Here is a 14,028-nt window from a genome sequence, read left to right as displayed (position 1 = left end):
GTTAAATTATTCAACCAATATATCCAAAGAATAGTCAAAGAAATAGTCAGAAATTAAAGGACAACCACTATACTGTATATTGCCATTGAATATAACAACTGAAATAATTAATTATTGTATCAAACAATCTCAAATATCCAGAATTCATTGGTTCTAATAAGACAATGACAGTAGCTCTGTGTAAATTCAAAACATTACCCACTTTGCTTAAATATTATCTTAATAATCTTGTTTTTCTTTTTTAAAGCTCACAAAGAAGAATGTGGTCTGATTCAGCTCGGAGTACAGCTTTTTATACAGTGAAGCCCCCTTTTGGCTGACTGGTAGTGGTAAGGTTCAAAATATCAGTCCGTTAGCAGGGTCGTACTGCCGTAAGACATCCATCCATCGATGAAAAGAGAAACACAACAAAGGCAACAAAAAAAGTGGCTGTGGAGCCATCAGAGAACACTTAATGTGAGTGTTAACAAAAACTGTAGGGAACAAATCACTGTCATGTATAGGTCTATACAGAGGTTATGGAAGCTGTACAAAGATTATTGTAACAAACAGACAGTAAAAACAAAGCCTGGTAAAAATTCTCAACAACCTTCTAAAAGGATAAAACCCTTAAATAAAACGTGACAAAATAAATAACCCAAATGTTTTTGGAGGGACACCTCCTTTTTTTCCTTTATCAGTTTTTATCATTGAATCATGGCCAGACAGAAAACAAATATACTGTATCAACATAGGATGTTTATACCCTCCATATTAAAAGAGGCTTCGACAAATGATTGTGTCATTTACTCTTTTATCTATGTTTGTTTGATTATTATTCTTTTTTTTAATCTAAATGGGTGGTCATGCAAATAGAAAAAAGCCAAGTCCTTTATGCTTTTAGCTTGGTGTTAAATCTGACAGTTCATCTGTTGGTGATGGACTGGCTGGTTTCCAGTCTTGCTGTGCCCTTAAACACACTTACCTCAAGTACTAGCTATTCTTTCAGCCAACTAGTCTATGCAACTAGCTAGTTTCTACCTAACTGTGCTTTCTCAGTCATTAAGCAGCTTCAGCCTTCGCTTTATGTGTCACCCCCTCTTGTTTTTCTTGCTGAAAAACATTTCTCAAGTCTAGTTCAGCTCCTGAGAGCCAAACCAGGTAGCTATATAGCTTGCTGTAGAGCAATATTTCAAGAGGTTGACTAGTTGATTTAAGGTGGTCTGGTATTCCAAAATCATTGCTTGATGTCTGCTTTGTCTGCCCGACAAGCCACCTAGTCAACAGGTAGATGAGAACTCGCATAAGTAGATCAATTGGCATTCTTAGATTACGCTACGTCTTGTTTGTCTGAGCTGACAAGTCAACTGGTTTTCACAGCAGCTGGTTTGTGAGCAGACTTAAAAGGTGCTGTTTTAGTGCTCCAAGATCCAACCTGCCTGCCTGTTGAACAAATAGAGTACTATAGACGGTGGATACCCACGATTGAAGTACTCAGGATGCCTTCGTTAACTTCTCTAGTTCTTAAGTTTCCTAATTCCTTTCCACAAACTCAGCATGACCAGTCAGGAACTTTTTGCCAGTGTGTCAAGGACACATGGTCATGCCAGCAGTGTACATTCCAGCTGGCATCAGCCTGTTACCAGGTAATAGGTCCAAAATCAGAGTGCAATCCTTTGTATAATCCCAGTCTTTCTGTAAACAGTTTACAACCACTCTCCTAATAAGTGTGACACCAAGCCTTCTGCGGTCTTTCGGTAGTCTTTTATTCACAGCTGGGAAGGAGTAGCCCAAAAGCAGTCGATGGGCAGTCCAACGCCAAGTCTGCACACAGTCCAAAAACCTGATGAAAACCAGACGACCCGCCAGTCTACACGAATCCAGTGAAAAGCAGTCTGTATTCCAGTATCAGCTGAGAAGTCCAACTACCAGATGTCAGAGCTTAGTTCTCTGCTGGTGAGGGGTACAAAGGTGCTGTTCAGGTGGAGTTCTGGCTTCTTCCCAAGGGTATTGCTCTGTTGCACCTGGGAAACACACAGCACCACCATGATTAGCACTAACCTTGCCATATAATGGTGCTTCATTTTATGGTATGACAAAATATTGCATGCCAATACTGTGCCTTGACTTAAACATAAGAACTGTACTGCATTTCGTTTCCCAGTCTGTTAGAATAAGCATGTTTTCAGGCTAGATGATATGAAGATATTGTTTTCTTTCTATATTCTCTTTTATTCAAACAGACCTCTTGTTCCCCAGTGAACTGCTCTGAACCCCTGGGGAGAAGAGAGGATTTATTTTTATTGTGTTTAAGCTCTGAGTACATGCAAACAGATAACAGCAAGCAAACTTTAGAAAAGGATACACTGTGCTGATGTTGGGTGCTGGGGACTAACTAAGAACATCATACGTATAAGTGGCTTAGTCTTTTCTCCCACCTGTCCATTCAGCAGTGTCATAGGGATATTGCAATAGACATGGCGCCCCCCGGGGCCCAGAGTGGAGAACTGCACTGTGGAGGGAGGTGGAAGTGGGGGTGAGGGCTGTGGGGGAAGTTGAAACTCATAGCTGCGGCAGAAATGCCGCATTTGAGCTGCTGTAGCACTGTGACCCCCTCCTAATGGCAAGGTCATCTGGTTGTAGTCAGGGATCTCTGTTGCCAAGGCGACCTGTGTGTAAAAGACATGACTTTCTAGTAACTTTCATTAGCTTCAGCATTATTGCAAGAGGCAACTAAATATGAAGCATTCATCATGAAAATGCTGTTTGTAGACTTCTGTTAGCTTCTGGGTGAACTATGAAAACAAGATAATTGTAAATTAATGAAATAAATGTAAATGAACTTAAGTGTAATGTGTTAAAATAATTCAAGCTCGAGTTTCACTTATTTTTCAAAATAGAGCTAAACACAGGAAAACGTGAAATCCCCGAATTCCGTCTGATATGAATTCAAAGGCAAGTTTTAAACAACTGAAACAAACTTTCTAGTCCAAACTGTACATTTGAAAACACAGCAGTGGAAACATAAGAAGTACAGAAACAGTTAGAACATAGTCACAAACATTAAAGAGAGATCCATGGCAGTCAAAGAATTCTGAACTGAACTGGTGGTAGAAAAACTTGTAAAACTTTATCATGGGACAAAGTCAGAAAACTTTTTATTCAGTTTTTATTAGAGTTGACCGGTGGTTATATACATGCAGTTTTAATGTCCTGGTGACCAAAGCCAAAGCCTCATCAGAAATGGTCTTAGTGAAAGGATGGCTCTAAGAAAGTCATTGGGGTAAGGGATGGAGACAGGGAGAAAAATTGAGGTATGGCAAATTACCCAAAATTGGACTACAAATCATTGGCAAGAGGACTTGAATTCAAATGTGAAATGGTTCGAATTGTAATCAGTATGTACAAAAGTGAGTGGCTACAGTCACCGGTAAACCTGGTGGAGGCTCCGTCATGGTTTGAGGCTGCATATCAGCCAGTGATGTTGGAGAGCTTTTTTAAAATTGATGGAATTACAAATGCAGAAAAGTACAGTCAGATTTTGATCCACCATGTAAAAACCATCTTGAAAGCATTTGACTGGCACTGGCTTTTTCAGTATGACACTGATCCCAAACACACTGTAAAAGTCCAGTAAAAGTGTACCTGGATAGAAAAATGCACAATGAAGCACTATCAGTCATTGCATGGCCTCCCCCAGATGCTGGAGCTCAACATTCCTTCTTTCCTGTCCTATCAAACAGGTAACAATGCATTGTTCCTGATCATCTGCTCTCACAAGGTAGCCCAAAGTTCAGGAAAAAATTAATTTACAGGTGTAACAACGATCAACTAAGTCTGTGTTTTTAAGATTAATGTTGTCATAGTGCAGTGCCAAGGTCACTGATTTGAGAAAAACCATCTACTAATTAATAAAAGTTCGAACTAAAAGACATGTGCTGACCTGATGGTGTCCATGCCGACTCTCATTAGGGGGCACCAGGGAGGCAGAAGTGGTTGTCATGGCAATAGTGGAGACTGTGGTCTGTAGGTCACCAAAGAGGCCCTGTTCACCAGAATCCATTACCTGTTAACACAGAGATTCCTCCAACAGTGAGTCAAAATTCGATCCATCGATTCCATCCATCCATCCTCCCTCCCTCTGTTGGAGGTTATGGGGTGCTGGAGTCTTTCTTTGCTAACAGTCTTTTGCAAGGTCAACGCAGAGAGACATACAATCATTCAACAACTTTATTCAGAGTTTCCACCTATGGGTGAGTAGCATAATCTAAGCCCTGGTGCATAAAATAATTTGACACACCTTTACACACTTAAACACCATCTAGATTCCATGACATCAATTATTAGAGTAGAAGAAGACATTAGAATGATATCACCACGCTGTTGCGGTTGTTGTTAATATTCTCTGTGTAGCATCATTCTTCAGGAAAGAAAGCAGCAGGAAACATTTATTTGCTAATCAGGGCATACACAACCTGAGGCATGGTAAACATCTACACATTTTGCTTTGCTGTGATTCCAATTTTAATACATTACCTGTGTTTTGCAGACATTTTAAAGGCCATCTGCCTGTTTGAATGCGCCCAAGGAAAGAGTACATCTCAGTAGAATTTTTTGGCTCCCATGCATGAAATGGACATTATTAATATAGGTATAGATCAAGATGTCTGAGTTTAAGGGTTTCTATAATGACACATGAACAAATTCACATGCTATCCAAAATGTTTTTATCACTTATAGTCGCACATGTATTGTAGACTTGCTTTTTTTATGAAATTTCTTTTCAGAGGTCATAAATCAGTCCCAGAGTGGAGGCTATACCACTGTAGAAAGATAAAGTATATCGAGAATACATGAAAAAAGACGCAGTGTACCTGACGTCTGGACAGTGTCTCTCTGCGTTTAGCGGGCATATCGTAGACCACCTGTTTCCAAAACTTAGATGACAGCTCATTGCTCTTAGGACCCCTCCACTTGATGATGGATAAAACCTGAAGAGAAGGAGACAAATTACAAAAAAAAAGATTTTGCCATTCTGGCCGGTGATAACTCTTCAGGTCACCCCATAAACTCTCCATCCTTTCATTCATCCGCTCTTTCTGTATACCTTGATGGTATGTTTAAGTGCCTCCACCTCTTGGTAGTTGATGACATTCTTCAGGTCTGCACACTCTATCATGATCACCTAGAACACGGAGAGATTTCTAAGCAGAAGACCTTCGCCAACAAAACTCTCCATATGTAATAATGCAATGTCCGGGTAGGTTCTCAGTAATCCAGGTTATGGTAGTAGTAAGAGCTTGAACACAGAAGGTGAATGAACTTCTTTAAATTTGTAAAGATATTTCACCTCTTATTCAAGCAGCTTCTTTAGTTCTAAAAACAAAAGGTGGGCAGCTCCAAGTATTTAACCCCTAGTAGAGGTCGTCTCTCAGTTATCAGCCACCTGCAATGAAGTTTTGAGATCCAGATGCTTAAACACCCAAATCATACTCAGACGACCTCAATAGGTCACATGATGGGGTGGGACAGTCCCACAGTGGTTTTATCCTTATTTTTGGCTTTAATTCATCTGATGACTCACATGATCAATAGTGGGCCAACAACCACAGCTAGCGTTTAAATACCTGGGACTCTCCACCTTAACTAAAGAAACCTCTTGTGAGGTCAAAGGTCTTCACAAACCTAAAGAAGTCTTCTTGCCTTCTTTTTTCAAACTGTTAAGAATAATAATGCAATCAAGATGGAAAAATGTCTGTCCTCTAGATTTTTACCGTTGACCTCTGAATTCATACCTTGATCTCCCCAGTAACAAGCATGGAGTGGAGGCGTGTCTCTATCTGGAAGATGCTCCAGCCTCTTTTGGCGACAAACTCTGGCGTTAAAACGATGATCAGACGTCTGCTCTGCTCCACGCTACGAGCCAAGTCCTCAATGTAGGCTGGGAGAGACACATGGAGAGTAAGAATAATGAATAGAGAAGGGACAACTCGGCAGATGGCCCCACCCCCTCCTGAGCCTGGTTCTGCCCGAGGTTTCTTCCTGTTAAAAGGGAGTTTTTCCTTCCCACTGTTGCCAAAGTGCTTGCTCACAGGGGGTCATATGATTGTTGGGTTTTTCTCTGTATGCATTATTGTAGGGTCTACCTTACAATATAAAGGGCCTTGAGGCGACTGTTGCTGTGATTTGGCGCTGTACAAATAAAATTGAATTGAAATTGAAAAAGAAAACTTTTCCTTTCATTCTGTTATTACTAAAAAGTTTCCATGAATATCCACATGATGGTGTAATACCAAGTTTCCTGTGTCTCCAGATTTTGTTGTGAGCCAAAACAGAAGTGACAAAAAAGCAGGTTAATAAGCTTTTGCTCTTAATATTGTCAGTGCTGAACTAATCCTGTAACAGTCGTGCATTTCTTTCTCCAGAATTACTGAGAGGTTTTAATTCTTGTTGGATTACACGGAAAGCTCCAGCAGCTTTGACGAAGACAAAGCAGGAGGCAAGAAGTGAATTACCATCACAGTATGTAAGGGAAACATCTCGCACAGCAACACTTGCCCCCGCTTCCTGCATGTGTCAAGTTCATTCGTCCATACATGCCTGAGGTGAGTGACGGGCAGATATAACGGAGTGACAGAAATGCTTGTGCAAGAACTTTGGCTCTGACACAGCACGATGCAGTCAGCTCTTAAATGGGGATCAGAGTTGTGCTGAGCCACCATCGCCGGTTGTTACTTATAACTAAGTGAGGAATATGTGAAGTTGACGAGGAGAAGTGGCAGGTGATGGGATGTGGACGGTGAGTTAATATGAGGTGAAGCTACTATGCTTCAGCATTAGAGTAGCCTCCACGCCAAACCCAGTGAAAACCTGTCTTAACAAACAACCCAATTACTTTTTTGCAACAGTGTGTGTGTGTGTGTGTGTGTTTTCTTGGAACACATTGCTCATTATTTCTAAAATTTGTAGTTACAGAAAAAGTATGAAAACTTTGTGTTCATTGAACCACGGCTCCCCCCACCCCGTCTAAATACCTCTCTCTTTCTCCATCTCTGCTAACTAAATTAATGACAGACTCTCCAACAACACATTGCAATTTCACGCTCAATTTGAGGGGCACAAATAGTACAGTACATCCCCAAATTCATTCTCTTTCTTTTCTGTTTCTCTTGGTTTGCCTTTCTGCCTCTCTTTTTTTACATTTTCCCTCTCACATTAACACCTCCTTGCCTCTCTCTTGCCCTTGACTGCTTCCTGCTCCCCCATTTGTGAGGATTATGTAAATCAATTAATAAAATAACCAGTGACCCTGTACCCACTGCTTTCTGTTCCTTGTTATTTATTTCTCGCTCTCCTGTTCATTTCAGAGGGTTAAGTGGAGTGAATAATTGAATGGTGTGTTTTGGGTCGCATTGCTATGCTGCTCTTTCAGCAGCTTTGGTTACCAAAGAAAAGACTCTTGTTCAGTGTAGGCATATTTAAACCTGGAAAAAGTTACATGTTATATGCACAGGGGATATTTGTTTTTCGGATGTTTTCAGGGCAAACACAGGAAATATGACTTTTTCGTCTGCCGGGTGCGTCGGGAAGGGGCATAATTTTAGCTAAGGTCACGTAAAGTGTGGCTTTTCATTATGAACCATACTTAAGTAAACATATTTATGTATTTTAGGAGAAAATGTTAAATAATTCAAAGAGCACATATTAGCATGTGTCTTTTGTGCCACATTATACGGTTATTTCAGTCGGTGTATATTTTTTGGTTTGATGTTTTGAGGACAAGGAGACGTGGGATTTTGGTACCAAAATGCTAATACACAGGAAATGATAGCTGTATTACTTTATTTCACGCATTAGACCTCAGAGACCTCAGACATTACTAATTAGAATTAATATCCTATTTATTTAGATTTATTTATTTTTATACTACCTTTAATTGGACTGTCCAGTTTGCTTCCATACTGGTCTAGAGAGGCCTTTGCAGGATGTGCTCTTTTAGGTTTTTCTTTGAAAGCTACATATTCATTATATAAGACAAAGCAGTCAGTTTGAGGCAGTGTTAGGGACACTGCTTAATAAATACTTATTTAAAAACGTATTATTAAAATAATTAGAATGACACATTCCTCAAAGTACCACAGCAATAAAAATTATTTAGCATTAACAAACCACAGTGTACATGTTTAATGTTGATCAAAGGAGCTTGTAAAGAAAAGCGTCTGGACTTCTTTAAGTTGCTTGAAGACGTTTCACCTCTCGTCCGAGAAGCTTCTTCAGTTCTAAGGTCAAATGGTGGAGAGTCCCAGATATAAACCTAGTGGGAGTTTCCCCCCAAAGAGGGACAAAAGGACCCCCTGATGATCCTCTAATCGCCTGAGCCAAGATGTGAAACTGGGTGTGGGTCCCAATCAGCCAGAGTTTCGGGTGAGTTCATTGTGAAACCTGGCCCCACCTTATCATGCGAATTCATATCTGGGACTCTCCACCATTTGACCTTAGAACTGAAGAAGCTTCTCGGATGAGAGGTGAAACGTCTTCAAGCAACTTAAAGAAGTCCAGACGCTTTTCTTTACAAGCTTCTTTGACTACGATGACCTGGATGACTGAGAACCTTCACAGACATACGTTTAATGTTGATGTTTTTTTGAGATATCATTTGTATGAATTTGAGTGTTATATTGTTATATGTAACATTCTATGCATAAAAAAAATGTTGATAATATATTTTTAATTATCCAGATTACTTTAGGAGTCTAGGCGGAGATATAGAAGAGACATACGAACACAGACTATGATCGTAATATTTGTAACCATGTTTTTGGCCACTTGGTGAAGTCAATACTTACTCTGCTCTCCTTCTGACTTAGTGCTCAGTTTCCTTGAATGACTGAGTGAACTTTCTGGGCTGAAAATGTCTAAGGACACATATTGAACACTTCTGGTTCATATGACCCACCCAGCACTACACATTGTTCATTTTTTGTTTTCGTGCCCCACTCGCCCTCTTCCTTTGAATGTATTCACTCTCCAAACCGCAGCCTCATTTCATGCTCAACCATCTACCATTATCTAATAAAAATGCTGTCAAACCTAAAATAAGGATGTTGTCCCAGCTAGTGAACTAGTGATTAAGTGCAGAGGGGTGTATAAACACAGAGGGGAAGCCCCCAGCAGCTTAGGCCTATTCCAACGTATCTAAGGGTCGATTCGGGGTCAGCTGATGCAGCCCTAACTACAAGCTAATATAAACATATTGGACAACTTCATGCTCTCAACTTTGATGAAACGGTTTGGTGATGCCCCCTTCCTGTTCCAACAAGACTGCACAACTCTGCACAAAGGAAGGTCCATAAAGACATGGATGAGTGAGTTTGGTGTGGAAGCCTTGACTAGCCTGCACAGAGTCCCAACCTCTGTGGTCAACCAGAAAAAACACCTTTGGGATGAGACTGCGAGCCAGGCCTTCTCGTCCAACACCAGTCTGACCTCCCAAATACACTTCTGGGAGAACAATCAGATAATCCCATAAACACACTCCTAAACCTTGTGGAAAGACTTCCCAGAGGAGGTGAAGCTGTTATATCTGCAAAGGCGGGCTGACATCTAGATTAACAATGGGATATCCCTCAAGTTCATAAGAGAGGTCAGAGTGTTGGAAGTGCAAGATTGGTTTCACACATGCTACCCAAAACGACACAAATGTTTTTATGGGCTTTGCACCAGATATTATTAACAATACCTGTGTGAGCACCACATCCTGGTTTGATGACAGTCACATCTTTGCTACAAAAGACGTCAGTTGTATTTAGTGCCATGTTACCACATTGTTTGAGGTGTCTATATCTATATCTCTATATATCTATCTCTATAAATATAGAGATATATATATATTGTTGTGGAAATTTTCCACTTAAATAAAGCCTGCAAATGAGCGGTGAGCGGTAGCTAACATTCTTTAATCCAAACACACAAAGACAGCAGACAATCAAGCCTGATGGAGCCCCTGCATGTCCGCGGGACAGACGGTCAGCAGAGTTCTCTGAGTCTAGCATGGCTCTCAGTTAAATACCTTCTTCAGGAACAAAAGGCAGTACACAGCTGTTTCACACCTTAAGGTTCACACTCCCTTGCTACTTCCCAGAGTCCTCGAGGAGACAAAAGACTCTGGTCTGCTTCCCCCAACTTCCTTACTACACCCCCACCATTTGTCTTACTGTATGGGTGTCAGACATGTTAAAATCCAGTGGCACCAAGGCATTATACAATAAAATAATGTGATTAATACATAAGTAAAAGAAATTCCTATACATCTCTCTCTCTCTCTCTCTCTCTCTCTCTCTCTCTCTCTCTCTCTATGTATATGTATATGTATATATATATATATATATATATATATATATATATATATATATATATATATATATACATATATACACAGAGATGGGCAGTAACGCGTTACTTGTAATCTGATTACTTTTTTCAAGTAACGAGTAAAGTAAGGGATTACTATTGCAAAAACGGTAATTGGTTTACCGTTACTTTCCCGTAGGAACGCTGCGTTACTGCGTTACTAAAACCGTGATTTTTTTGCGAGAATGTCTCACGACAGTGACGTAAGCGAGTGCGCCGTTAGTGACAACAGCTGTGTGCAGATCAACAATGGATCACATATCGATTGTGGGAGAGAGTATGAGCGTGCAGCGTTTAAAGCGTGGAAGTACTGACCTTACTTTGAGTTTGATTCCATAAAAAGTGACAAAAACATTAGCGTCCATTGTGCGTGGGAAGAAAACTTCTTTTTACAGCGAAAAAAACCCCTAAACTTCCAAACAAGCACCGAGTGCGCAACGACGTAATGGGAAACTCACAGAGAAACTCGCGGATTCTTCAACTGACCGCAGCACACCTGCACCAGGGTAAACCACCGCCTACGCCAGTCCTGCTTTACAGGTGAAAACAGAGCAAAAGGACCGCTAGTCTTTGACTTTATTTATTTTCTGCTGTGTTTTACTTGCATCTATTTGAAAGAGTGAGTGTAAACACAAAAAATATTTTATTTTATGTGCTGGAATGTGCAGAAAATAGCTTTAAATGTTAAACTAATTCATTCAAGTCAGAGAATGTTGCATATAATTAAATTTTTGCTTGATGCATAAAGTTAAAAGATTAAAACTGACAAAACAAGTTAAAAAAAGAGACTTTTCCATTTGATTACATTTTGTATGATGGATTATGCAGAAAAAGTAGAATTGGGCTGAAAGATCTATCCTTTATCACCTATTCAGGTTGTAAATCGTGTTTTTAAAAAGTAACTAAGTAACTAAGTAATTAATTACTTTTGAAAATAAGTAATCAGTAAAGTAACGGGATTACTTTTTTGGGGAAGTAATCAGTAATCAGTTACTGATTACTTTTTTCAAGTAACTTGACCAACACTGTGTGTATGTATATATATATATATTAGGGGTGCAACGATATTCGTATCGATATTGAACCGTTCGATACAGTGCTTTCGGTTCGGTACGCATATGTATCGAACAATACAACATTTGTAATTTATTTTATCAATTTTCCTTCTGACGATGCTGTCTGTGTTGAGCGCTCAGTGAATCTGTGTTCGACTACTCCGCCTAGGCTGCACTGTCGAGCGCAGATCCACTGAGCGCTCAACACAGACAGCATAGTCAGAAGGAAGAGCGCAGGGCAAGCTAGCGAGACAGAAGTTAAGCTCTCCTTGCAACAGGCAAATTGAACCTCATTCAGATCTGGCGTTTGGAATTATTTTGGTTTTCATGTGACGTATGACCCTGAAGGTAAGCGAGTCATGGACTAAAGTAAAACAGTATGTTGGATGTGCCACGCAATGCTCAATTACATGGGTGTGAACTAGTGTGTTAGCGCAGTTAGCTCGTTAACGTGTTGGCCGTCTAGCCCCATGCACGGAGCGATCGGCGGTAGCTCGTTAACGGAGATTTGCCGTGTTGTGGCGTTAAGGTCATTTCAACGAGATTAACCTGAAAGCACTAGTGGGAACACAACGAATATGACTGCACATTTACACCGACATCATCCTAGTGCAAAGACAAGTGGAAGCAGACAAAAAAAAGCAAGCATGCTACTAACTTTAGCCGAGTCATTTAGACAGCTGTTAGCACATGATTCTCCTTATGCTGCTGAGAATATAGCCCAGAAGAAGCGGATAGTATAGCTTTTATTTTGGAAAGAGCCATTTCTCTGTAATAAACTCTCTTTTCCAAAGATGAGTGATTCCTCAATCAGATACAGGGCTTGCAATATCGCTAGCCCGACGTCCCGGAGCTAGCGATTTTTTCAGTCAGGCTACCAAAATCTATCTCTTCCCTGCCCGTCGGGCTATTGTAGGAAAAATATATGTCAATGCTTTTGCATTCTTTCAGAAATGTAGCTGGGTAATTATGTCATTGGCATCGGTGAGCCACTGTCAATATGTGACATATTGAAGTCGCGTTTGAATTTGCGCTTGTTTTTTTGCTTTCACTTTGCAATCGTGCGAACTGTGTATAGAGAGCGACAGCACTGATCTGTGAGTGATGATAATTTGTGCACCAATTCCTCTGACATTGTCTTATTAATCGTTAGCTTACTATGCAAACATGACAAGTGAAATCTCCCGCAGCAAGCTTAAACATGTGAGAGGTTGATCGTGCAGAGAATCGCTGAGCTTATGTGAGTCCGTGTGTAAAAGTAGCAGTATATATATTTTAGTTCTGCTGAGCCAAATAAGACAGGTCGGGGTGAAGAAGTGACAGCCAAAGAAAAGCTTACCACAAAACGGAGAAGTTATGACAAATCAGACTATAAGGCAAAAAGAAAGTGCAGCTTTATGGTTTCATGGACAAAAGAATTTTTGTGGCTGCAATATGACGAGCTAAATAACCAGGGCTGCACATAAGTGGTCCGCAGGTGCGCATTCGCTGTCAAAATAAAAAACACGCACAAGGGTTAGGGTTAAATTTAAAAACTGTACTTTTGAGTTAAAATATATATTTATAATTTTAATAAATGACAAATTAAAAAGGCATGAACATTTTTTTGTATCGAAAAAATATCAAACCGTGACACCAAAGTATCGAACCGAACCGTGAATTTTGTGTATCGTTGCACCCCTAATATATATATATATATATATATGTACTGTATATATAAATACAGTATATGTGTGTTTGTGAATGTGCCAGGTTTGACCAGCATATTTTCCCCTCCAGTTGGACAGAGTGACACAGGAGCCAAGAAATGATGACAAATTGTGAGAGGGTACAAGCATGCATGCACGTGTGTGCGTACGTGTGTGTTTGTGAACAAATAAATGAAATTGTGGTAAGGCATGTGGTACATGTGGCGTACATCTGAGAGCTGACATAGATACGTGTGTGGCTGTAAGTGTGTTATGATGAAGATCCACATATGTTCTTATTTATTCTGACAGAGAGATGAATTCTGGGTAGCGGGGATTGGAGTTACACAGAGAGAGAGTGTGTGTGTGCATGTGTGTAGGTAGATACACAGATTTATACTTACTACTGCTGGGTATTAAATCTCTGTCTGGTATAAACAGCTTGTATCCATAATGTTTCTCCAAAACATCCGGCAAGATCTCCAAAGCAAATGTTTCCTCGTCGCTGCTCGTCCTGCTGGGAGAGGGAATAACAAACATGGCTCCAAATTCAAAATCAGATAACAGACAAATCAATCAGCGAATGCACTTAACTACAAACGCCTGCACACAGGTGGAAAATTAGAGGGGAACCCATCGTAAAGATGTGGGCTGCCCTGCTCTGTTAAACTCCACAGGAGAGATGGAGCACTACATTCCAGAAGATATTCCCTCATTTGATGTGCAGACGAGCACGTGTTGCATCTTCGTAGCTGATCTTGTGAGTACAAAGACTGTAGCACGTGATTACATCATTTTCTTCTCAGCATGCAGATCACTGCATTGTCATCCAGGAAGGAGCCACTTCCATCAGGACAGAGATGTTTAATCAGAGTGTAAAGGTGAACGCTTTGAGC

General features: G+C 40.3%; 1 protein-coding gene across 1 annotated transcript in view; it reads right to left on the bottom strand.

The window, feature by feature from the left end:
• il1rapl2 (interleukin 1 receptor accessory protein-like 2) overlaps positions 1-14,028 on the bottom strand; it is a 520,306-nt gene continuing 506,278 nt past the window's right edge. Inside the window, exons 12-19 of the mRNA XM_080901026.1 lie at positions 13,537-13,649; positions 5,775-5,920; positions 5,087-5,164; positions 4,854-4,970; positions 3,923-4,045; positions 2,418-2,648; positions 2,225-2,255; positions 1-2,003 (exon numbers count right to left, since the gene is read on the bottom strand). Of these exons, the coding sequence (XP_080757152.1) occupies positions 1,915-2,003; positions 2,225-2,255; positions 2,418-2,648; positions 3,923-4,045; positions 4,854-4,970; positions 5,087-5,164; positions 5,775-5,920; positions 13,537-13,649 (928 nt within the window). The 3' untranslated portion in view covers positions 1-1,914. The remainder of the gene's footprint in view (positions 2,004-2,224; positions 2,256-2,417; positions 2,649-3,922; positions 4,046-4,853; positions 4,971-5,086; positions 5,165-5,774; positions 5,921-13,536; positions 13,650-14,028) is intronic.

The sequence above is a fragment of the Rhamphochromis sp. 'chilingali' genome (genome assembly GCF_963969265.1).
Source record: "Rhamphochromis sp. 'chilingali' genome assembly, chromosome: 13".
NCBI classification, from domain to species: domain Eukaryota; kingdom Metazoa; phylum Chordata; class Actinopteri; order Cichliformes; family Cichlidae; genus Rhamphochromis; species Rhamphochromis sp. 'chilingali'.
The sequence above is the reverse complement of the archived record's forward strand: the minus strand, read 5'-3'. Positions and strand labels throughout refer to the sequence as shown.